Source organism: Theropithecus gelada, chromosome 4 (assembly GCF_003255815.1).
Source record: "Theropithecus gelada isolate Dixy chromosome 4, Tgel_1.0, whole genome shotgun sequence".
NCBI lineage: Eukaryota > Metazoa > Chordata > Mammalia > Primates > Cercopithecidae > Theropithecus > Theropithecus gelada.
The window spans coordinates 142300540-142323998 of NC_037671.1; the positions used below are offsets into that span (position 1 = coordinate 142300540).

A 23459-nucleotide genomic window follows, 5' to 3' on the forward strand; every position below is an offset into this window, starting at 1 on the left:
GCCTGGTCAACAAAGCAAAACCCTGTCTCTACAAAAATAAAAAACTTAGCTGGGCACAGTGGTATGCACCTGTAGTCCCAGCTACTCAGAAGGCTGAGGCAAGGGAATCACTTGAGCCTAGAGGCTGGAGGCTGCAGTCAGCTGTGATAGTCCCACTGCACTCCAGCCTGGATAACAGGGTGAGACCCTGTTTCTTAAAAATATGTATGTATATATATAATAAAGAACAGGACAATGGCTGGGAACCGTGTGAGCAATGGACAGAAAGGAATATGGATATAGGAAACATTGCTGTAAAAGAGTGTATGGGCTTAGCATAATTAGTAGGGCTTTCGGGGGTGATAATGGGAGAGCAGAGAGGATGCCTGGGTGACTGGGCAGATACTCATGCCTTTTTTAGAAATAGAGTATCAAGAAGGAGAGCTTTTTTTTGTTGTTGTTGTTAAATTATAAACCACTTTATAGCGGTTATGATTTTAAATCACCTGCTGTCCTAGTACCCCTATACATTTACTGTTCTCATTTTGGTTGTCCTCTTCCAGTCTTGTTCTTAAGTGCATGTAAGTTATACACTTAAAGTCCTGCTCCTTTTAATTTATTTTCTAACCTTGATGTCATGTAAGTGTTCTGAGAGCTAGCTTTATTAGATAAGCCACCGAGGTTTGGCTTTGTTCACTCTCAGGTGCCTACAGAACTTCAAGGTAGAATTAGATGTTTGAATGAACTAGGAATGTTAGGAACCAAATGATCCTGTTTCTACCTAAAATTTTAATGTTTTGTTCATCGTGGATACTTTGGTATTTTAATTTTTAAAGATACTGCATTGTTATTCGTTGTCTTTATTACTGAGCTCTTTTCGGCACCCCCTTAAATTTTTGTACCCCAAATTTTACCTCACCTATTTTTGTCTGGGCTTTTTTTGTTTTCAAGTCTTGTGAGTAACTAGAAACAGAAAAGAAGGAGCACATGGACAGAAAGAGAGGGCTGAGACGGGAGACCTGAGGAATAATCTTTATTTAGGGTGAAAAGAAGAGGATTCAGTGGAAAGTGAGAGTGGGCCATTCAAGGAGCCAGGTTACGTGTTGAATCAGGAAGAGAACATTGAGACAAGGTGGGATAAAGATAGAATTTTGAGAAGGAAGCATGGTGGTCATTAATGGTAATGCTTCAGAAAAACTGAGGAGAAAGAATTTTGAGAAGGAAGCATGGTGGTCATTAATGGTAATGCTTCAGAAAAACTGAGGAGGGAAGAATAAAGATTGAGGAGAGGTAGTGAATATTCTGGTGATAAGATTGTCATCCATTGCTTTGAAGAGGGCAAGAGTTCCTGAAAAGATTTACCATTTTAATCTGGAGGCTAAGGTAAATATGAACAAATTTGTGAGAACTGAAGGCTAGGTGTTTAAAAAGAGTATCAAAGGAAGGGATTGGTGGGATGTGAATAGACAAAGCAGGCTTTCGTAGTGTTACCCAACACTATTAAAATGAATAAATCTTAGTTTTTATGGGAAAGGGAGTCATTTACCATTTTATTTTTAATAAACTTACATGTCCTGGCTGGAGTGTTATGGAGATTTTTACATTTGTTTGTTCTCAAGTTGGAGTGCAGTGGCATGATCATAGCTCACTGCAGCCTTGAACTCCTGGGCTCAAGCAATCCTCCCACCTAGGCCTCCTGAATAGCTGGGACTAAGGGCGTGTGCCACCACATCCAGCTAATTTGAAAACTTTTTTTTTTTGTAGAGACAAAGTCTTGCTATGTTGCCCAGGTTAGCCTCTAATTCCTGGCCTCAAGTGTTCCTCATGCCTTGGCCTCCCAAAGTGCTGGGATTACAGGTGAGAGCCACTGGCACCCAGGCCATTGTTAAATTAAGAAATTTTTGAAATTCATATGGCTTCCACAATTTATACATACAATACAGACCAAAGTGTGGTTTAACTTGTGTAGATAGTTGGAAATCTTGTAAAATTTATAAGCCGGCATCATGTATTTTATATGCTGTTTTGGAATATGTGCTTTTTCTATCATACATGTGAATTTTATGATTGATTTGGGGATCATGATTATATCCTACACTTCTGCATTACTCCACAAGTATTACTGTTCTAAAGATTGCCATTCAAATAGCTCCTGATATTAATCACCTTCCTTTAAAAGTTTTGCTAATATTTAGTGATTTTTTTTTTTTTTTTTTTTTGCTTAATCTTGTTCTGGATATGGCTGTTTCAAAATGCTCACTTTTATATTTCCACACTTAGAGTCTTAGGATTTTAGACTTTCATAATAATTGTGGGCATTCATATGTAGTGCCATCTTAGACTTCTACTTTTCTCTATGTATACCTACTTATATTTGAAATCTTACTAATCGTGATTCTTGTGTATTTGGCTCTCCCACATTAAGAAGGATGATTCCCAAGTGTATATCTGTGTCTCAGTTTCTGAGCTCCCATATTCTTTCAGCAGACATTTATTTATTGTTTGCTCTGTGCCAGACACTGTGGTTGGCCCTGGTGAGCAAAACAGATAAGATCCCTACTCACATTGGTGCTTATATGACCTCTCTTGAACTCCTTCTGTATGATCCTTCTTAATCACTTCTATAGTAATCCCCTAAATTTTCTATCATCAGCTGTCTAAAACCGAACTTATCCTTTCTTTCCAACCACTTCTCTTTGTTGAATTTTCAACTTTTAAAAATGTTATTGGCCAGGTGCGGTGGCTCACGCCTGTAATCCCAGCACTTTGGGAGGCCGAGGCGGGCAGATCATGAGGTCCGGAGGTCAAGACCATCCTGGCTAACACGGTGAAATCCCATCTCTCCTAAAAAAAAATACAAAAAATTAGCCGGGCATGGTGGCACATGCCTGTAGTCCCAGCTACTCAGGAGGCTGAGGCAGGAGAATCCCATGAACCCAGGAGGTGGAGGTTGCAGTGAGCCGAGATTGCGCCACTGCACTCCAGTCCGGGGGACAGAGTGAGACTCTGTCTCATTAAAAAAAAAAAAGGTATCATTTTCTGCTACCTAGGATAAAAGCCATGGAATTTTCTACATTCACTTCTAAGTCAGTCATGTACCATATTCTTCCTTTGTGATGAATCTCAATTCTTCCTTTGTGATGAATCCTTTTTCCCCTCATCCCCTCAACAAATTATGTATGGACTAATACAGTAGTCTGCTGCTTGCCCTTCTATATGTGGTTGCCAGATTAATTCTTGTAAAGATATAAATTTTTATGTATTTCCATATTGCTCAGAAATTGTTGCTTATCCATTTGGCAGGCAGAATGAGATAAAAACTAGGACTGTCCTCTTACCAGTTTTTTCATATCCTTTGCATCAGCAGCATTGGTCTGTTTTTTTAACATTCCAAACTCATGCTTTTTCTTAAGCATTTTTTCCCACCTGGTATCTTCTCTAGTTTCTTCTGTTTAACCTTCTGAGTTCATCTCAGCTCATCTTATTTTATAAAGCCTTCCTCACCAAAGGAGACTACTTTTGTAAGTACTGTTACACATATACTTCTGGCTTGGCATTTGTATACAGTATATTCAGCAGGTTCTGTGCCATATAAATACACACACACACACACACACACATAAAAGTTGGAAATTCTACAAAGAGAACTGGTTTGAAGGAAAAGATTTAAGCAGCTTTATATATATATATATGTGTGTGTGTATATTAACCTGTGTTCTCTCTCCCAGTTATTTTGTTGAACTACTTTAAAGTGAGGCCTGACTGAGAGTACAGAGTAGGAACATTTGATAAAGATTAAAAAGGCAATGGCCACTAGAAAGCTGCCTCTGCAAATTGTCAACGACTTGTTCCTTTTTTTAGTTTGAGCTCTTACTAGTTTTACATTAAATGTATGTCACACAGTTCCTTTGTCTTTCTCAATAACATGACAGTAGTTAACAGTGTTAACTTTTCCCTGCATAGAGGACCATATATTTTATGTATTTTATTTCTGTGCTTTGTTTTAATTTACTAAATTGTTACTTTTTCTGTTCTCTACTTTTTATGTAGTCCATATTACTACTTCTTATGATTTAAAAAACTAATCAAATTGAAGCAATAGTATTTAATACAAGTAGTAAATCTGTAGAAAAGGTACATTAGACTGTGAGTGAGGAACACAACAGGCTCTAGACCCCTGCTGCAATTTATAATTTCTTGGAGAAGAACCTTAAAGAGTTCTTAAAGGCCTCAGTTGCTGAATCCACAAAGATTTTAAGTAAGTGATCTCTTAAAAGTCCTTTCTAAGTCTAAATTTCTGTCATATTCACATGCCACTACTTAAGTAGTTACTTCTGTTCTTTTTTTTCCTGGAAGGCAGACTCTTGTATTAACAAAGTTTTGTTGTCATATTTTCCTTTTAGATTCTAGTTTAGGACTAGTCATTACAGCTTTGCTTGACATTTGTTCAGTACTGGATCTAGTGTTGTTTTCACAGCAAGCATTCACTTGAAGAGGAAAAATTAACCTAGTTGTGTTTTACTTGCCTTTTTCTTTTTTAAAGGTATTTTCAAAAGAAATAATTCCAGATTGATGGATGAAATTTTAAAACAACAGCAAGAACTTCTGGGCCTAGATTGTTCAAAATACTCACCAGAATTTGCAAATAGTAATGACAAAGATGATCAAGGTAAGCATGAGTGTATAATTGAACATGTGACATGGGAAGATGTGTGTTTCATGTTTCATGGCAATTTCTGTTACTCTGTCATTTATTCATTCACGTTGCTCTCGTAGTCTTTATTGTCAACATCTTTAATCATCAGATTTAGACTTTCCCATCTTAATCTTGGTAAAAAGTGAACACATTGTGAGGATTTCATTTAACCAGGCAAATTTTTTAACTGGTTCCACAGAAAATCCATAAAATGGACACATTTGTAGGGATATTGAAATGAATATATAAATAGAGGTACAATTGGTTGTTCTATGGCGTGAGGGAAGAAATTGAATCTTTGCTGGACAAGAAAGAAGTTGCATGTCTATAGATAAGAATTTTGCAGTGTTATCTGAGAATCCCTATCAGTTGTAAGATAGCTCCTATGGAAGTAGAATTGATAAAAGGTGTGTATGCTATAGGCAATGCATATTCCACTGTAACAGTTTTTTCTTAGTCTTTATTTTTTCTTTTATTCTGTGTTACTGCTAACTGTATTGCAATTATAGAGGAAATTTTAGATGCATGAAAATTTGTTAGCTAGCCTGTAAAGCTTCTGTTTTCTAGAGGATGTAGTCACAATACATAGTCATTCTGAACACTTTGAAAAGAAGGCAGTGTATAAATTTATACATGGACGTGATTTGGGGTGCATAGATCCTTTCAGAGGAGAATAGCTAAGTATGTTTTGATATTGAAATTGAAGGGCTTAAACAATTCTTGTTTACTGTAAGAACTGTATGTTTATTTTGGTCTAAACCGTATATTTCTTAAAACTGATTTTGAAATAGACTTGTAAGAGAGTGTTTTTAAAATACATTGTTTGTTTTTTCTTCCAGTTTTAAATTGCCATTTGGCAGTGAAGGTGCTGTCCCCGGAAGATGGAAAAGCAGATATTGTGAGAGCTGCTCAGGACTTTTGCCAATTAGTAGCCCAGAAGCAAAAGAGACCCACAGATTTGGATGTAGATATGTTAGGCAGTTTACTTAGTAAGTTTTTAATATATATACATATATGTGTATATGTATGTGGTGTGTGTTTAGTTTTGTCACAGAAGGATACAGTATGAAAGGAAATATTTGTTTCTTTCATACTATAAAGCCTGATTCTTTTTGTTGCTATACCTGTTAAATTTTTGAAATTTAAAGACCTATGTGAAAATGGTTTCGAGACAATGAGATTTGTAGCCACGCACTTGCATGAGGATTTAATGGTAAAGGGGATGACCTTTGAGGATCTTTTTTGTAGTGATGACTGTTCTTGAAAATAGGACTTCTGCTTGTTAGCCTTCCTCTCCCTCTTCCCCTTTCTTTTTAGTTTGAACTTTCCCTTAACTTTCAACTTAATCTTTTTATGAGGTGATCCCAGGAATATAACCTATAATCTTACTGTTACCCTGATTCCTTTTTAATTATTCTTTCTCTTATGCTATACCAAATATACAACTGTATTTGTCATGTTATACCAAATATAACTTTTTTTCTTCAGCTGTTTAAAAAAGCCTTTGGTTTGCTTATTCTCTCTAGAGAATTCCCTCTAGGACCTTTTTGCCTTACCATTATGGTCCTTCTTGCTTACTAGCATTAGCCTTGATCCTTTTGAAGAAAGACAGTCTCTCTAGTAAATTCATGTTCATTAATAGTTTCTATAGACATACAGTTTTAGACATTCATTCATTTTTTATTACTTAGAATATCCATTTACTTACTAATCATGCATTTTCAGGCTGGATGGGGTGGCTCACACTTGTAATCCCAGCACTTTGGGAGGCTGAGGCAGGTGCATCGCTTGAGCACAGGAGTTTGAGACCAACCTCGGCAACATAGCAAAACCCCATCTCTACAAAAAATAAAAAATTAGCCAGGCATGGTGACTCATGCCTGTGGTCCCAACTACTCAGGAGGCTGAAGCAGTAGTATAGTTTGAGTTCAAGAGGTAGAAGTTGCAGTGAGCCAAGATCGCATCAGTACACTCTAGCCTGGGTGACAGAGTGAGACCCTGTCTCAGAAAAAGAAAAAAAAGAAAAAGAAATGCATTTTCTGTCTAACTTACTTATTTACTTAACTCTCCATTCTTTGTTTCTTCCACTTTGACATGTGTCTATCACAGAGCAAAGTCCATATCCCACTTTTTGGTTTCGCTAACTTCCTACTTTTGTTGACTACTTGTTTCCTACCCTACTCTTTGTATTCTCTGTCATTGCCTAATTATATTCAGGCTCAGTGAGTAGTACACCATTATGAGAGCTCTCTGCTCAGATGTTACTGGGATGTTGACTGTTTCCTGCACCCTATGAGGTCCTAATAAGAGAGTAATTTCATAAGGACATTCTAAAAGTTGATGGAGATCCAAAGATGACCTTCAGGTAGTCCATGGGAAAGCGCTAATGTTTATTAAGCCCAGGTGTTTGCCTGCAGGCATTGTAGGCTTAGGGTACATGAAAATGTACACAATTCTTAACTCATTAATTTGACAGAAGCAAGCATTCTGAATACCATCACCCCCAAAGTTCCTTTGTGACTGCTTTTAGTCCCCACTCCTGCCCCCTAAACCAGCAACCACTGGTCTGGCTTCTGACTATGCTGTTGCTTTTTCTATGAATTTTATATAAAAGGAGTCATACAATATATAGTCTTTTGTGTCTTGCTTTGTTTACTTAGTGTAATATTTTTGAAGTTCATCTATGTAAAATGCATTAGTCATTCATTATTTTTTATTGGTGAGTAGTATTTTCTAGATATACTACATTTTACTCATGCATTCATCGGTTAATGCATATTTGGTTTGTTTCCAGTTTTTGAATAATGCCGTATGACCGTTTGTGTACAAGTTTTTGTGTGGATGTTTGTGTGTTTTCAAGAATTCAGAAAGTCAGAATTCTATCAGATAAATTTAACAAAGAAAGTGAAATAATTAAAAAGAATCAAGCAGAAATTCTGGAGTTGAAAATGCAGTTGACATACTGAGAATGCATCAGAGTCTCAACAGCAGAATTGATCAAGCAGAAGAAAGTTATAAGCTTGAAGATAAACTATTTACAAATACACAGAGGAGACAAAAGAGTGAAGCACACTTAAAAATCTAGGAAAAAGCCTCTTGAGGGCAAATCTGAGTTATTGGCCTTAAAGAGGAGATAGAGAGAGATGGGGTACAAAGTTTATTCAAACGTAGAGAACTTCCCAAACCTAGAGAAAAATCTCAGCATTCAACTACAAGAAGATTATAGAACACCAAGCAGATTTAACCGAAAGATGACTACTTCAAGGCATTTAATAATCAAATTCCCAAAGGTCAAGGATTAAAAAAAAAAAGGATTCTAAAAGCAACAAGAGAAAAGAAACAACATACAATAGAGGTTCAATATATCTGGCAGCAGACTTTTCAGTAGAAACCTTACAGACTGAGAGAGTGGCATAACGTATTTTAAAAAGTGCTGAAGGAAAGAAACTTTTACCCTAGAATAATAGTATGCCCACTGAAAATATCCTTCAAACATGAAGAAGAAATAGACTTTCCCAGACAAACAAAAGCCAAGAGATTTTATCAGCACCACACCTGCCCTGCAAGAAATGCTGAGGGGAATTCTTTAATCAGAGAGGAAAAGATGTTAATGAGCAATAAATCATCTGAAGGTACAACTCTCACTGGTGATAGTAAGTACACAGAATATTACAGAACTGTAACTGTGGTATATAAAACTACTGTCAAATAAAAAGACCCTGATGACCCAGTCAATAATAATAACTAAAACAACTTTTCAAGACATAGACAGTACAATAAGATACAAATAAAAACAACAGAAAGTTTTAAAATGGGGAGATGAATGTAAAGTGTACGGTTTTTATTAGTTTTCTTTTTGCTTATTTGTTTATACAAGCAGTATTATTATCAGCTTAAAATAATGGGTTATAAGCTGGTATTTGAAAGCCTCATGGTAATCTCCGATCAAAACACTTAAAAGAGATACACAAAAAATAAAAAGCAAGAAATTAAGTCATACCACCAGAGAAAATCACCTTCCCTAAAAGGAGGACAGGAAGGAAGTAAAGAAGAGAAGACCACAAAACAACTAGAAAACAAATAACAAAATGGCAGGAGCAAGTCCTTATCAATAATAACATTGAATGTAAGTAGACTAAACTCTTCAAAAGACATACAGTGGGCGGATGGATAAAAAACAAGACCCAATGATCTGTTGCCTACCAGAAACATACTTCACCTATAAAGACATATACAGACTGAAAATAAAGGGATGGAAAAAGATATTTTATGCCAATGGAAACCCAAAAAGCAGGAGTTATTATACTTATATCAGACAAGAGATATTTCAAGACAAAAACTCTAAGAAGAGACAAAGAAGTTCACTGTCTAGTGATAAAGGGGTCATTTTAGCAAGAGGATATAACAATTGTACATACATATGCACCCAACATTGAGAACCCAGATATATAAAGCCAATATTAGTAGAGCTAAAGAGAGAGAGATAGACCCCAATACAATAATAGTTGGAGACTTTAACACTGCACTTTCAACCCTGGATAGATAAAGACAGAAAATCAACAAAGAAACGTTGAACTTAATCTGCACTGTAGACCAAATGGATCTAATAGATATTTACAGAACATTTTATCCAATGGCTGCAGAATATACATTCTGCTTGTCAGGACATGAAACATTCGCAAGGAGAGACCATATGTTAAGCCACAAAACAAGTCTAAAACATTCACAAAATTTGAAATAATATCAAGCATCTTCTCCGACCACAATGGAATAAAACTAGAAATCAATAACGAGGAATTTTGGAAACTCTACAAACACATGGAAACTATATCAATATGCTCCTGGATTACCAGTGGGTAACTGAAGAAATTAAGAAGGAAATTGAAAAATTTATTGAGACAAGTGATAATAAAAATACAACATACCAAAACGTATGGGATGCAGCAAAGCAGTACTAACAGAAAAGTTTAAAGATCAGAGCAGAAATGAATGAATTTGAAATGAAAAAGTATATACAAAAGATCAAAAAATTGGTGGTGTTTTAGAAAAGATAAAATTGAGAAATCTTTAGTTAGACCAAGGAAAAAAACCAGAAGACCCAAATAAGTAAAATCAGAGATGGAAAGGAGATATTGCAGAAATTCAAAGGATCGTTAGTGGCTGCTGTGAGCAACTGTATGCCAATAAATCCCCCTTGGAAAATCTAGAAGAAATAAATAAATTCCTAGACACATACAACCCACCAAGATTGAACCATGAAGAAATCCAAATCCCAAAGAGACCAATAATAAGTGATGAGATTGAAGCTGAAGTAATAAAAAGTTTTAGAGCAATGGAAAGCTCAGGACTTGATGGCTTCATTGCTGGATTCTACCAGACATTTAAAGAAGAACTAATACCAATTCTACTCAAACTGTTCTGCACAATAGAAAGGAGGGAATGCTTTCAAATTCGTTCTATGAAGCTAGTATTGCCATGTTACCCAAACCAGACAGAGACACATCAAAAAAAGAAAACTACAAGCCAGTATCACTGATAAGTGTTCATGAAGAAATCCTCCACAAAATAATGGCAAACTAAATTCAACAATATATTAAAAAGATCATGACCAGGTGGGATTTATCCCAGGGATGCAAGGATGGTTGAACATACACAAATCAATGAATATGATATATCAACAGTATGAAAGATAAAGATCATGATCATTTCAATTGATACTGAAGAAGCATTTGATAACATTAAACACTTGATGATAAAACCCATAAAAATCTGGCTATAGAAGGAACATACTACAACATAATAAAAGCCATATATGATGGACCCATAGCTACTATCTTTCTGAATGGGGAAAAACTGAAAGCCTTTCCTCCTAAATCTGGAATACAAGGATGCCCACTTTCACCACTGTTATTTAGCATAGTACTGGAGGTCCTAGCTAGAGCAATCAGACCAGAAAAAGAAGGAAAAGGTATCCAGATTGGAAAGGAAGAAGTCCTTCTTTGCAGATGATCTGATCTCAAATTTGGAAAAACCTAAAGATTCCACCAAACAACTATTAGAACAGATAAACACATTCAGTAAAGTTGCAGGATACAAAACCAATGTACAGAAATCAGGAGCATTTCTAGATGTCAATAGTGAACAATCTGAAAAAGAAACCAAGAAAGTAATCCCATTTACAATAGGTACAAATAAAATTAAATATCTAGGAATTAACCGAAGAAGTGAAAGATCTCTACAATGAATACTGTGAAACATTGATGAGAGAAATTAAGGACAGCGGCCAAAAAATGTAAGCCTATTTTCCGTTCATGGATTGGAAGAAGAATCAATATTGTTAAAATGTCCATACTCCCCAAAGCAATCTGCAGTCATTGCAACTTCTATCAAAATATCATCAATGACATTCTTCACAGAACTAGAAAAAACAATCCGAAAATTTGTATGGAATCACAAAAAGACCCAGAATAGCCAAAGCTGTTCTGAGCAAAAAGAACAAAACTGGAGGAATCATGTTACCAGACTTCCAGTTATGCTACAGAGCCATACTGATAGTTACCAAAACAGCATGGCACTGGCATAAAAACAGACACAGACTAATGGCAGAGAATAGACAATCTAGAGACAAATGCATACATCTCCAGTGAACTCATTTTTTGACAAAGGTGCCCAGAACATACTCTGGGGAAAACCAGTATCTTCAATAAATGGTGCAGGGAAAACTGGATATCCGTATGCAAAAGAATGAAACTGGAACCCTATCTCTTGTCACATACAAAAATCAAATCAAAATGCATGAAAGACTTAAATCTAAGCTCTCAAACTAAGAAACTACTACAAGAAGACATTGGGGGAAGCTCTCTAGGACATTGGACTGGGCCAAAACCCTACAAGCACAGGCAACCAAAGCAAAAATGAACAAATGGGATCACATCAAGTTAAAAAGCTGCTGCACAGCAAAGGAAACAGCAAAGTGAAGAGACAACACAGAGAATGGGAGAAAATATTTGCAAACTACCCATCTGACAAGGGATTAATAACGAGAATACATAAGAAGCTTAAGCAAATCTATAGGAAAAAAATCTAATCTGATTTTTTAAATAGGCAAAAGATCTGAATAGATATTTCTCAAAAGAATACATACAGATAGCAAATAGGTATATGCAAAGATGCTCAATATCACTGATCATTGGAGAAATGCAAATTAGACCTACAATAACATATCGTAAAATGGCTTTTTTTTTTTTTTTTAACAACAGATAATAACAAATGCTAACGAGAATGTGGAGAAAGGGAGTCCTTGTACACTGTTGGTGGGAATGTAAATTGGTACAACCAGTATGGAGAACAGTTTGGAGGTTTCTCAAAAAACTAAACATTGAGCTACCATATGATCCAGTAATCCCACTGCTAAGTATATACCAAAAAGAAAAGAATCTGCACTCCTATGTTTATTGCAGCACTGTTCACAATAGCCAAGATTTGGAAGCAGCTGAAGTGTCCATCAGCAGATGAATCAATAAAGAAAATGCACAAGTGGATCATAGAGTAGTATTTAGCCATAAAAAGAACAAGATCCTGTCATTTGCAGCAACACAGATGAAACTGGAGGTCATTATGTTAAATGAAATAAACCCGTCACAGAAAGACAAACATCACATGTTCTCACCTGTGGGAGCTAAAAATTAAAACAATTGAACTCATGGAGATAGAGAGTAGAAGGATGGTTGCTAGGGGCTGGGAAAGGTGATGGGGGAGTGAGCCGGAGGGAAGTGAGGCTGGCTACTGTGTACAAAAAAAAAAATTGATTTTTTTTTTCAAAGTTGTTGTGTCTATTCAGGGTCCTTTGCATTTTTCTACAAAGTTTGGGATTGGCTTTTTAATTTAAAAAAACTCTGCTGGGGTTTTGATATGGATTGAGTTGAATCTATAGCTCAATTTGGGGAAAGTTGCCGTCTTAACAATATTGAGTCTTCCAGTTCATGAACATAGTGTATTTCTCCATTTGTTTGGGTTCTAATTATCTTTTTTTTTTTTTTTTTTTTGGAGACAGAGTCTTGCTCTGTTGCCCAGGCTGGAGTGCAGTGGCACGATCTTGGCTCACTGCAGACTCCACCTCCCAGGTTCACGCCATTCTCCTGCCTCGGCCTTCCGAGTAGCAGGGACTACATACAGGCGCCGACCACCACGCCCGACTAATTTTTTGTATTTTTAGTATAGATGGGGTTTCACCGTGTTAGCCAGGGTGGTCTTGATCTTCCGACCTCGTGATCCACCCGCCTAGGCCTCCCAAAGTGCTGGGATTACAGGCGTGAGCCACCGCACCTGGCTGGGTTCTAATTTTCTTAAATAATATTTTGCAGTTTCAGGGTATAGAATTTCTACTTCTTTTGTTAAATTTACTCCTAGGTATTTTATTCTTTTTGATGCTGTTGTTAATGGAATTATTTTCTTAATTTTCAGGTTGTTTGTTAATACTTAGAAATACACTTGTTTTTTAATATTGATTTTGTATCCTGCAACCTTGCTAAGATACAAGTTCACCTAATAGTTCTAGTAGCTCTTTTCATAGAGACTTAGGATTTTCTAAATACAGGATCATGTTGTCTATAAATAAAGATTACTCCTGCTGTCTCTGCTGAGGTTATTTTTTTATTTTATTTTTTAGTCCGGCTTATGTCTATGTAGCTTAGTGGTTAGCCAGTGATTTCCACACTGGTTATGCTTAGATACCTTAAATTTGTAAGGCTTCCATGATTTCTGGTATTGGAAACTGAATTTAAAGTTGCCAGTAGTTTTCTTTTTTTTTTTTTTTTTTTTTTTTGAGACAGAGTCTCGCGCTGTGTCACCCAGGCTGGAGTGCAGTGGCGCGATCTCGGCTCACTGCAAGCTCCGCCTCTCAGGTTCACGCCATTCTCCTGCCTCAGCCTCCGAGTAGCTGGGACTACAGGCGCCCGCCACCACGCCCGGCTAGTTTTTTTTTTTTTTTTGTATTTTTAGTAGAGACGGGGTTTCACCATGTTAGCCAGGATGGTCTCGATCTCCTGACCTCGTGATCCACCCGCCTCGGCCTCCCAAAGTGCTGGGATTACAGGCTTGAGCCACCGCGCCCGGCCAAGTTGCCAGTAGTTTTCAAGTTTCCTTGGCTTTTGATTTTCACTGAACTTTCTTCCTGCCCTGTCCCCTACCCTGCTTCCCCTCCTTGTATGTATGTTATTTCCCAGTCGGCCATGGATATGTGAGAGTTTATCTGAGCCCTTATTTCCTGGATCTCACTGTTAAATTTCTTTCCATTGTACTAACTGAGGCTACAACCTCAGGCAAGTAAAGCTGTGTGTTTTCCTGTTTGTTCTCTTTTGAATTTCCCACCTTTAACTGTCAAACCATGGATTTTCATTGTTCCTTTTCCTTCTTGCCTATACCCTCCAGTTCCAAATTAAGTCCATATCTTTTGACAGCAAATAGCAAATCATCTAATTTTTCTGTCAGAGATATACTGGTAAAATGTAAGTTCCCTCCAGTTGATTGGGGTGGACATTGGGAGCAGTCCCAGGCAAGAAGGCCGTAGACCTTTGCCATTCTTACTGAAAACTCTAGCTTTTTGTTTTGCTTTGTTTTTTTAAAGAATAATTGTCTGCCTTTGGTCAGTATCTAGTGTTCTTGAATGGATGGTTTTTTCCAATTTAACATGTTTTTTATAGAGAAGATTTGCCACCCTCTTTACATCACTATTGGTTTGCAGTTCCTTCTTGTCATTTTTTATGGAAGATAATTTATTGCTTTTTAGGTGATACAGGAATGTGTGTTCTTCTGCTTGGCCCATTCACTCTACCAGTATGGACTTTTAAAAGGACTTTGTTATGGAAGTAATTTTTTCAATATTGCTTCTGGACAGGACCACCTAATCCAGTTTCCTTATTTGACAAATGAAGGAATTTGGCACTGGAGAGATTGTATAGCAGATAAGTTAGTGGCAGAACTGAGGATATTAACTATTGGAACCTTAAAATTATAGTATCTTTTTTCTATACTCTTCAAACTTTATTTTTAAGCTATTGAAATACCCTTATCCTTTCTTTCCCCAAGTCAGGTCTCATATGGAAACCAGTTCATGAAAGAGATAAAAATTGACCCTGCCCTTGTTGAGGCAGATGCTTGGTCTCCTTTTGCTCTCTGAGGCTGCTCCGGCTCTGGGGAGCACTGTAGACATTTGTAGTATATAGCTAGGAGTTGGTCTTTTTGGGTTCATAGCTGTAAAATGAGATACATGAGGGAAGGAAGGAGAATAGATACTTTTTAAATTTCCTTTTCGTCTCTGAAGTTATTCGATTCTGTGGCCAGAATCAAGCAGTCATGCCCTTAGAACTGTAGTACCTTCCCAGGATTCCAAGAAAACACCTACGTTGAGTCTTAAAAGATACATGTGATTTTGGGGGCACCTGTTGGGTGTAGTGTGGGAGTTGGGTTACCCTTATCAGGTAATCAATCCAGTTAAATAGACTTTTGAGAAAACTTCCACATTTGGAATGAGCATAGATATTAAAGTATGTATTAGAGAGTTGGGGGTGGGGCATGGAGACATACCCGAAGAAAACAGGTAGTTTAAGAAACCAATTTGATTAATACATTTTGCCGTTGATCTGTGTGTTTCTGTGTGTGTGCATGTGGGTGCCGTGCATGTTAAGTTCATGTGTATTTCTTTATTTCCAAGGTTCAAATGGTTGTCCTGATCCTGATTTAGTATTGAAGTTTGGTCCTGTGGACAGCACATTAGGCTTTCTTCCCTGGCACATCAGATTGACTGAGATTGTGTAAGTAATTAAAAGTATACTGACTTTGTTTAGATTCAGCAAGTGTTTCTTGAGCTCAGCACTATACTAGATCTGGTGGGGATTTCCAAAGAATTATAATACTGGATCTTTTACGTCAGTTATTTCACAGTGTCACAGGTAAAATAAAGTCATACATAAATGAGTTAGACACAAGAGAGCGTATAGTTGTGCAGATGTTTGGTATTGCCACTAATTACCTTAGGAGATCGGGAGTGAGACATCATTGTAAAGGGTGTGGCTTGATCCATGGATATATAAAATGGGTACAGTTTTCATATTTAGAGGAAAGGCGAGAAGAGGGGAACAAAGAAAACTTGGGGCGTGTTTTTTTTTTGAGGCGGAGTCTCGCTCTGTCGCCCAGGTTAGAGTGCAGTGGCCGGATCTCAGCTCACTGCAAGCTCCGCCTCCCGGGTTTACGCCATTCTCCTGCCTCAGCCTCCCGAGTAGCTGGGACTACAGGCGCCCGCCGCCTCGCCCGGCTAGTTTTTTTGTATTTTTTAGTAGAGACGGGGTTTCACCGCATTAGCCAGGATGGTCTCGATCTCCTGACCTCGTGATCCGCCCGTCTCGGCCTCCCAGAGTGCTGGGATTACAGGCTTGAGCCACCGCTCCCGTGGGGCGTGTTTTAAAGAAATAAGAAACTAGCCACACCAGAGCGGACAGTGTTAGGCAGTAGCATGAGATGAAATCATATAGTTCAGAGGTGTCAAGGTTCACAAATCTTTAAATGCCAGCATAAGGAATGTTTATAGTGGTAGGCAGGCAATAGGAAACCTGTTGAGCCTGTATATTATGTGGGAATGGTGATTTTGGAAGGTTTGTTTAGTAGCTTATGCACTAGAGTGGATTGGATTTGGGAAAGGATGAGATTAAAAAGACAAGTGAAGAGGCCATAACTATAATTTAAGGGAAAATACATTGAAGAGAGTGAAATTGCTTATTTAGAACAGTTTAGGCAAACTTTCTATGAAGGGCCAGATAGTAAATATTTTAGGCTTTTCAGGCTGTACAGTCACTTACAACTGCTCCTCTCTATTGCAGCTATGCAATTCTGCTGCTATAGCTAAACAACCAAGCATGATATGTGAACAAGCGTTGTGACCGTGTTCTGATAAAACTTTATTTACAAAAACAAGTATCAGGCTCCTAGGCTGTATTTGCTGACCCCTAATTTAGAATAAAGGAGAGACATAGCAGCCTTAAAATATATTTAAATGCTGGGTCTTGGAGAATACTACAAATTCTCTCTCTCATGACAAGTATTTACCAAGTATAATTGCAGGCCTAGCACTTTACTAATTGTGATAAAATTAGAGAAGAGATGAAATGACTCCTAAGTTTTTAAGCTTAAGTGACTAAGTGATTACGATATTATTGAGAGGAAACCAGAAAGTAAAGGGAATATTCAGTTTTGAAGGGAAGATGCAGATGATTTTGAGGCTAGAGTCTATTTGGATGGATATGCTTAGTGTAGGACAGATAACGATGTAGAATTGATGCTTGAGTGAGAAGTCAAGGCTAAAGATGTATGTTTGGGGATCATGATAACCTAGGAAGTAGTTGAACCTATGAGAATACAGAGTATCTCTCCGGAGTGTACGAAGGGGTCCTTTAAGCTTGCGGGCAGGAGGGACAGAGTTTCAAAAAGAGGAGAGGACATGCATCATGTTAGAGTTGGAAAGGACGCTAAATCATCTGGTCCTACCTTCTCATTTTATAGGTAAGGAAAATAGGGAAGAGACATTGTTCAAGCTTGTCACAAAGTGAGTTAGAACCCAGGTCTCCAGACTCAGAGTTTCTTTATGGTGGGAGTATGTTTCTCTTACCTGGTTTTCTCCAAGGGTTTTCAGGTCATTTCAGGTGGTCTCCAAGTATGACAACAGTGATGCCGTGGACAGTTGGGAGTGGTCTGGAGGGAAGAACAGAAGGATTTTGGTTTGAATCTTGACTATGCAGCTCAATAATGTGACTTTGGAAAGTTATTTAAACTTCTCTATATTTGTACAAAGGGCATGTTAATTTGGAGCTGAGAATTTAAATCTGATAATGGACAAGATATGAAGCACATAACAGGCTCTTCCTTTGACCTATGTACATGTCTGTGATAGCTATATCACATTATACTGAGGTTTGCTTTGTATTTGTGTACCCTTTACGAGACTGAGCACCGTGATGGCAGGGAAAATGTGTTAATCATAATACAGAGAAGGGAAGGGTGGGGTTCTGACAGAACAGACTGAGAAATAGCAACAGAGTTTCTGAGGCATTGAGGGCTAGTGGCACTATGTTTATTGAAGAGTTGTAGGAGATGAGGTTGATTGAAGGGGTAAGATGAGGAAGACTTAGGAAAGTTGAGAGTTTAAGGATGTTTGAAGCAAGCTTTAGCAAGAAGAATGCATTACATTTGTTCTTTGAGCATATTATTTCAGAGACGTGAATAAGACTTAAGGTTGATAGCAGAGATTAATAAGAGATGATGAGGAGTTAGAAGTGCGTGACTTGTTTCAGAATTTCTGGCAGTCAGAGGAAGGATAAAGAAAAGTATAGCTAAAGACAGGCAGGAGTCCTTTCAAGGTAGGTTTGTTCACTCTTTTTTTGTGGTACATGTGACTATGGGACTCTGTGACTCTTCTGTTCTGACCAGGTGTTTGACCCTGATACTATTTGGAATTCCCAGATTATATTTGGAATTCCCACATTATAAAGCTACATAAATTACAGATGTTTTTCATGTTACTTATTGAAAATTAATAGTTACTTCTAATATAAGGGAACCCTCTGATCGTGTATTCAGTCTATCTTTAAAGTGCTTATTTTCACACTGTAATTTTCCTTGAGTAATTGGAAATGGTGGAGATAAGTGTTGATTTATAGGTTGCTCACAACATGGCTACAATATTTCATCGCGTTTGGATGCTGTGTAGCCCTGCCCAACATTAAGCATGGCATATTAATTTTTTACTTGAACTCTTTCACAACGAGCTGAACAATCTTAGTAGAAATTGTTTGGCATATTCTGCTTATAATTTACCCTCAGAGCAGAGGGAATACCTATCTTCCATGAACACTCGTCAATAAACAGTGACCACTACCCCTCAGTGCCTCAGAGGCTCTCTGCTATTTCCCAGTCTGTTCTGTCAGGGTCCCACCCTTTTAGTCTCCATATTATGATTAAGACATTTTCTGTGCTTGTCATGGTGCTGTCTGGTGGAGGATAATTTGGTGTATTCTATTCTTAACTTCTTTTTATTCCTTATCTTCTGGTTCCCCCCTACATTACATACAGTGTATATCTAATTGCTTTTTTCCCCCCTGTATTTTCTTTTCAGCTCTTTGCCTTCCCACCTAAACATCAGTTATGAGGACTTTTTCTCTGCCCTTCGTCAGTATGCAGCCTGTGAACAGCGTCTGGGAAAGTAGTGGTCATTGGTTGCATAATTTGATTTGAGGCTTATGGAGGAAAGGACCCAAGCGACTCTGATGTTTACAAAGCACCTATGAAACCCTGTACACACCTAGTTCATAATCCTCATAATTTATCAACAAACACAAAAAAGTGTCTTACTTGAGAGTGAGTGTGTGTGTGTGTGTGCGTGTGCACGTGCACACATGTGCACGTTTGTATGTATGGAAATAAACTTACAAATGGGGACGTATTGGAGAAGGAAATACATAGACCTACAACTTTGAGCAAATAGCAGCAATGTTTTAGGAACTGAAATGTCACACTTAAAGTCTTCAGCCCAGCTACTTCCCTATTTTTGTGGGGAGCAAAAGGCCTGATTAGAACTGTTCTGGTTGTGTTTGGCGGGAGGGGAATAATTTTTGTTCAGTCCTTCTTAGTGACCAAACTTTAATTTTTAAGAATAATATATTGACTTACTGAACGGGAGCATTCTGAGTTGAAAGGAGCTCCAGAGGAGTGGAGTTCTGTGTTGCTCACATGTTAAAAGCTTGCTCACCTTCAGAGCAGAGGAAATACCTGTCTTCAGATATCCGTCCATTTTCATCTCTTAATTGTAGTCAAAAGTATGACTTGAGAGTATTGCTCTGGTGTCTGTATTCTGGGTTATGAAGATTATTTGAAAAATAACTCTTACCACATTGAAATGCAGACTTTTAAAAATTTAAATATTGGATTAGGCAGTCAAAAAAACCAAACAAGCATAAAAGGTCAATAAGTTGTAATCTTGATAGTAAAGGTGGAACACTAACTATAAATGGAAAGAAAGTTTTGATTTCCTTTTTTGTTTGATGGGCAGTATGCCATATTATACCCAAAGTTGGTTTAAAAAATATTTCCATCAACTATTTTTTTAAAAGTAAACATTTGAGGGAAGTTACCAAGGCAGCTTTTTTCCTCAAAAGTAACCTGTTCCTCTTTGGAATAGCACATTTTAGGGGCATGGTTAATAACTGAGATTTTTACTCAGTAAATCCTGGTGGTTACTGTGTGTAAAATATCTTTAAGTAAGATTGAAGGCCTCTGTGGGGAATAAAATATTACCAAAGTCTATAAAAATAAATTTTACATGTTCTCTTTTATGACAGAGAGCAGCACTGGTTCTGTTATTTTTAAAATGAATAATTGATTTCTTGATAGGTGTTTGATATTTCTTCCCTCACTGCTGATTCTTAGATAGAAACCATTCTTGATATTTGATAGACTGTTTTCAGAAAACCCTTATCAACAAGTGTACAATACTTATCTAAAACTGTACATTTAGAATGGAGCAGTTCAATACTAGATCTCAGAAGTTTGGAAAATAGCAAAGAAGACTGGATTTGGAAAGGATGGTCTACAGTTCCTTGTCAAATTCTGAAGCTATGAAGAATAAATGTTTTAACTTTGGATTATGAAACCCCATTTATGATTTTTTAAATACACTTGAAATAAAAATGATTAAACTAAATTTTGGTCCAGTGACGTTACTTTGCACTGCATAATCCATTATACATTGTACGACTTTTTTGTTTTAATTTATTACTGAGAGTTTTGTGTGAAGCTACAGCATATCTAATCAGAGAATTTCTGATTCCTTATACTGTGATTATGTTATATTGAGGCATTTGTAATGCAGCTTAAGACTGAATTTATGCCTTTTGTAAACATGATAGGTATAAATGTCTTATAAACATTCTGGAGTATGTATAGCTTTAATGAATGAAATTTAATGGACCTGATTAAAATGAAGGGATTTAATCTTTGTTAAAGTGAAGTTAGTCAAATTACCTACTGGAATATAGCCCAAGCCACTAAAGGTTTAATATTTGCATTTTTCATGCTTTTATTTTCTCCTTCCATTCATTAAGTATATACTTGAAAGTACATTTGTAGCCTATGATTTGAGTCTCTTGAAGTTCTAGGAGGAGGCAAAGTACAAACTACTAAGATTCTGTTTTCAGATGTAGTCATTCCAGAACCTTCTCTTTATGAGTTCACCTGCTAGTACAATCTCCACAACTTGAATGGCATTGTTTGTTCTATAATTCCTGCCAAAAGCATCACAAGTTGTACATCATCAAACCTCCCTTTGCACTCCCAAGAAGAACTGGTAATTTTAAACAGAAGTATGTGTCTTTATTTATATTGGAAAATACTGTCTTTGAATAGTTTCTTGTTGACACTCCCCACAATGGAAAAATTACCAAATTTAAACCTGTTTTATGAATGGCAGCTTGGAGCATAGCAAGAAGTTGGAGGATTTGAATTCCATTCCCAGTTCTCATTGTGTTTTGTTTCTTAAAACTGTAATAATCGGTTACTGTTATAAAGTTTAAAAGGTGGTTTTAATGTGAATAGCAAATTCTGGTATATCGTGACTAACGCTTAAGAATGCCTGTCTTTGAGAGGAAGGTGTTATAATATTAATGAACAGTGCCAAATACACTGTGCATATCTACAATTTAATCTTTGAATGTATGTTACTGGATTAGCTCCCTCCTCCTTCTGTGTGATGGTACCATGCATAGAGTCAATCAAATCCTGTGATGTTTTGTATGGACTTTGACAACATGTAAATAATGTGTAAAGCAAGTTTTTATGATTAAGGAATCAAATTTATTGAATTTTATTATTGAAAGTTGAAACTTAACATGTATGAACAAAATCCAATAAAAGAATATACTCTTTTCTTTGACTATAGTATTATGTGAATGCTACATTTATTCTGAACACTTAGGGGCTGCAAAAATGTAATAAGAAATGCATATGACTAGATAGCAATACTGTTTTTTTTAGATGGTATGCTCTTGATTGAAATATATTCTCACTTTTACCAGGTTAAACATTTGAAATCTTACAATGTTACTTGCTTTTTGATAGATAATAGTGAAATAAATTCAGCTTTGCCTTTGCTAGAGTTGTCAAAATTCCACAGTAATTAAAATTTGAATTTTCACAGAATATGAAATTTCCAAATTAAAAACATATTATGTGTACCCTTTTAAAAAGGAATGTGATAGTTCTTGTCAAATGAGGAAATTTAAAGGTAAAAGTTATGGTTTGTCTTATGCTGCATAGACTATTCACCCCCTAACTTGAAGGTCTAATCATAAGACAATTGGTTTTTTGTGCATGGTTTTCATCTAAAATTAAGTTTACCAAAGGTAAATAACTGATTACTAGGAACTGCCTTTAGCAAAAATTACTATAAAGTTCAGGACAGTTTGAAATAAAACCCAGGAAACAAGATTAATGTGAGCAGTTCTCCAAGATCCTCGCTGGTAGGACATAAACTATGATAAAATGGGTAGGAAAAGGTATTGCAAAAATAATTTCTTAAGGTTTAAAAGATACACTTTCGTTATAGGAAAAAGGATTCAGAGAAACAAAGGATTGTAACCTTACTGATTACATTTTTGGTGATCACCGAGAATTTTTTGTACTTATATTTTAAAAAATGTATTCTACTGTAACAAGTTAATAAAGAGATTTTTTAAAAAACTATAAACTAGAAATTGAGAGTCTTACATTTTCTTTTGTATTTGATTATTGTGTCTGGATATAAATTATAATAGCACATGAAAATAAAATGTTTTAAAATGATAGTCCACATTCAGTTATTAATATTTAATGTTGGTCCAAATTCTTCAAATAATTTTATGCTCATCTCTTCTCTCCCTCATCTGGTGATTCAGGGACTGTTAATTTTAGCATGACATACCCAGATGATTGCAACAAATAAAATAAAATGTACTCTGAGGACAAACAGCAATAACTGCTATTGACTGTATATAGCCCCCTTCATTAGTAATTTAAGTTGCTGTTACGAGGACAAGAAAAAAATCTGGCTTGGAAAATGCAATCCTGGAAAAAACAAAAAATTCAGAATATGGATAAATGCTAACAGCATAGTTCTATACTTGTATACAGTAATGTTTCCATTCTGATAAAGATTTATTTCAATTGCTATTATGGATGTGGTTCTATGCGTGCTTTATTTTAATGTGTGTTTTTCAGTGTTAATTATCAGTAACAGTTATACTTAATTAACTGCCTTAAATTTCTTATTTCTTTTTTTTTAGAGATGAGATCTCACTATATTGCCCAGGCTAGGCTTGAATTCGGGCTCAAGCGATCATCCCGCTTCAGCTTCACAAGTAGCTGGGCTGAGAGGTTGTATGCTATCACGCCAGGCAAATTTTTTATTTTACATGAAATAGAAGTAGATACAGGTAATGATAATAGTAGCCAACTGTTGTCACCAAGTATTTTAATTAGATTTCAGACAATTAGAAAATGGGACATCAAGAAAAATGTGGAAGCTACTTAGCTGGGGATGTTTGACATGGCATTCGTTTATCTAGTGCAGTGGTTCTCACCTGGAGTGATTTTGCCCCCCAGTGGACATTTGACAACTGGAGACATTTTATGTCACAACTCAGAGAGGAGGTATATTAGTGGTATCTAGTGGGACCAGGCCAAGGATGCTGCTAAACGTGCTGCAATA

General features: G+C 36.6%; 1 protein-coding gene across 1 annotated transcript in view; it reads left to right on the plus strand.

The window, feature by feature from the left end:
* NUS1 (NUS1, dehydrodolichyl diphosphate synthase subunit) overlaps positions 1–22462 on the plus strand; it is a 35044-nt gene extending 12582 nt beyond the window's left edge. The window contains exons 2-5 of the mRNA XM_025383268.1: positions 4523–4648; positions 5515–5664; positions 15387–15486; positions 18837–22462. Of these exons, the coding sequence (XP_025239053.1) occupies positions 4523–4648; positions 5515–5664; positions 15387–15486; positions 18837–18927 (467 nt within the window). The 3' untranslated portion in view covers positions 18928–22462. The remainder of the gene's footprint in view (positions 1–4522; positions 4649–5514; positions 5665–15386; positions 15487–18836) is intronic.
* The last annotated feature ends 997 nt before the right edge of the window (positions 22463–23459 follow it).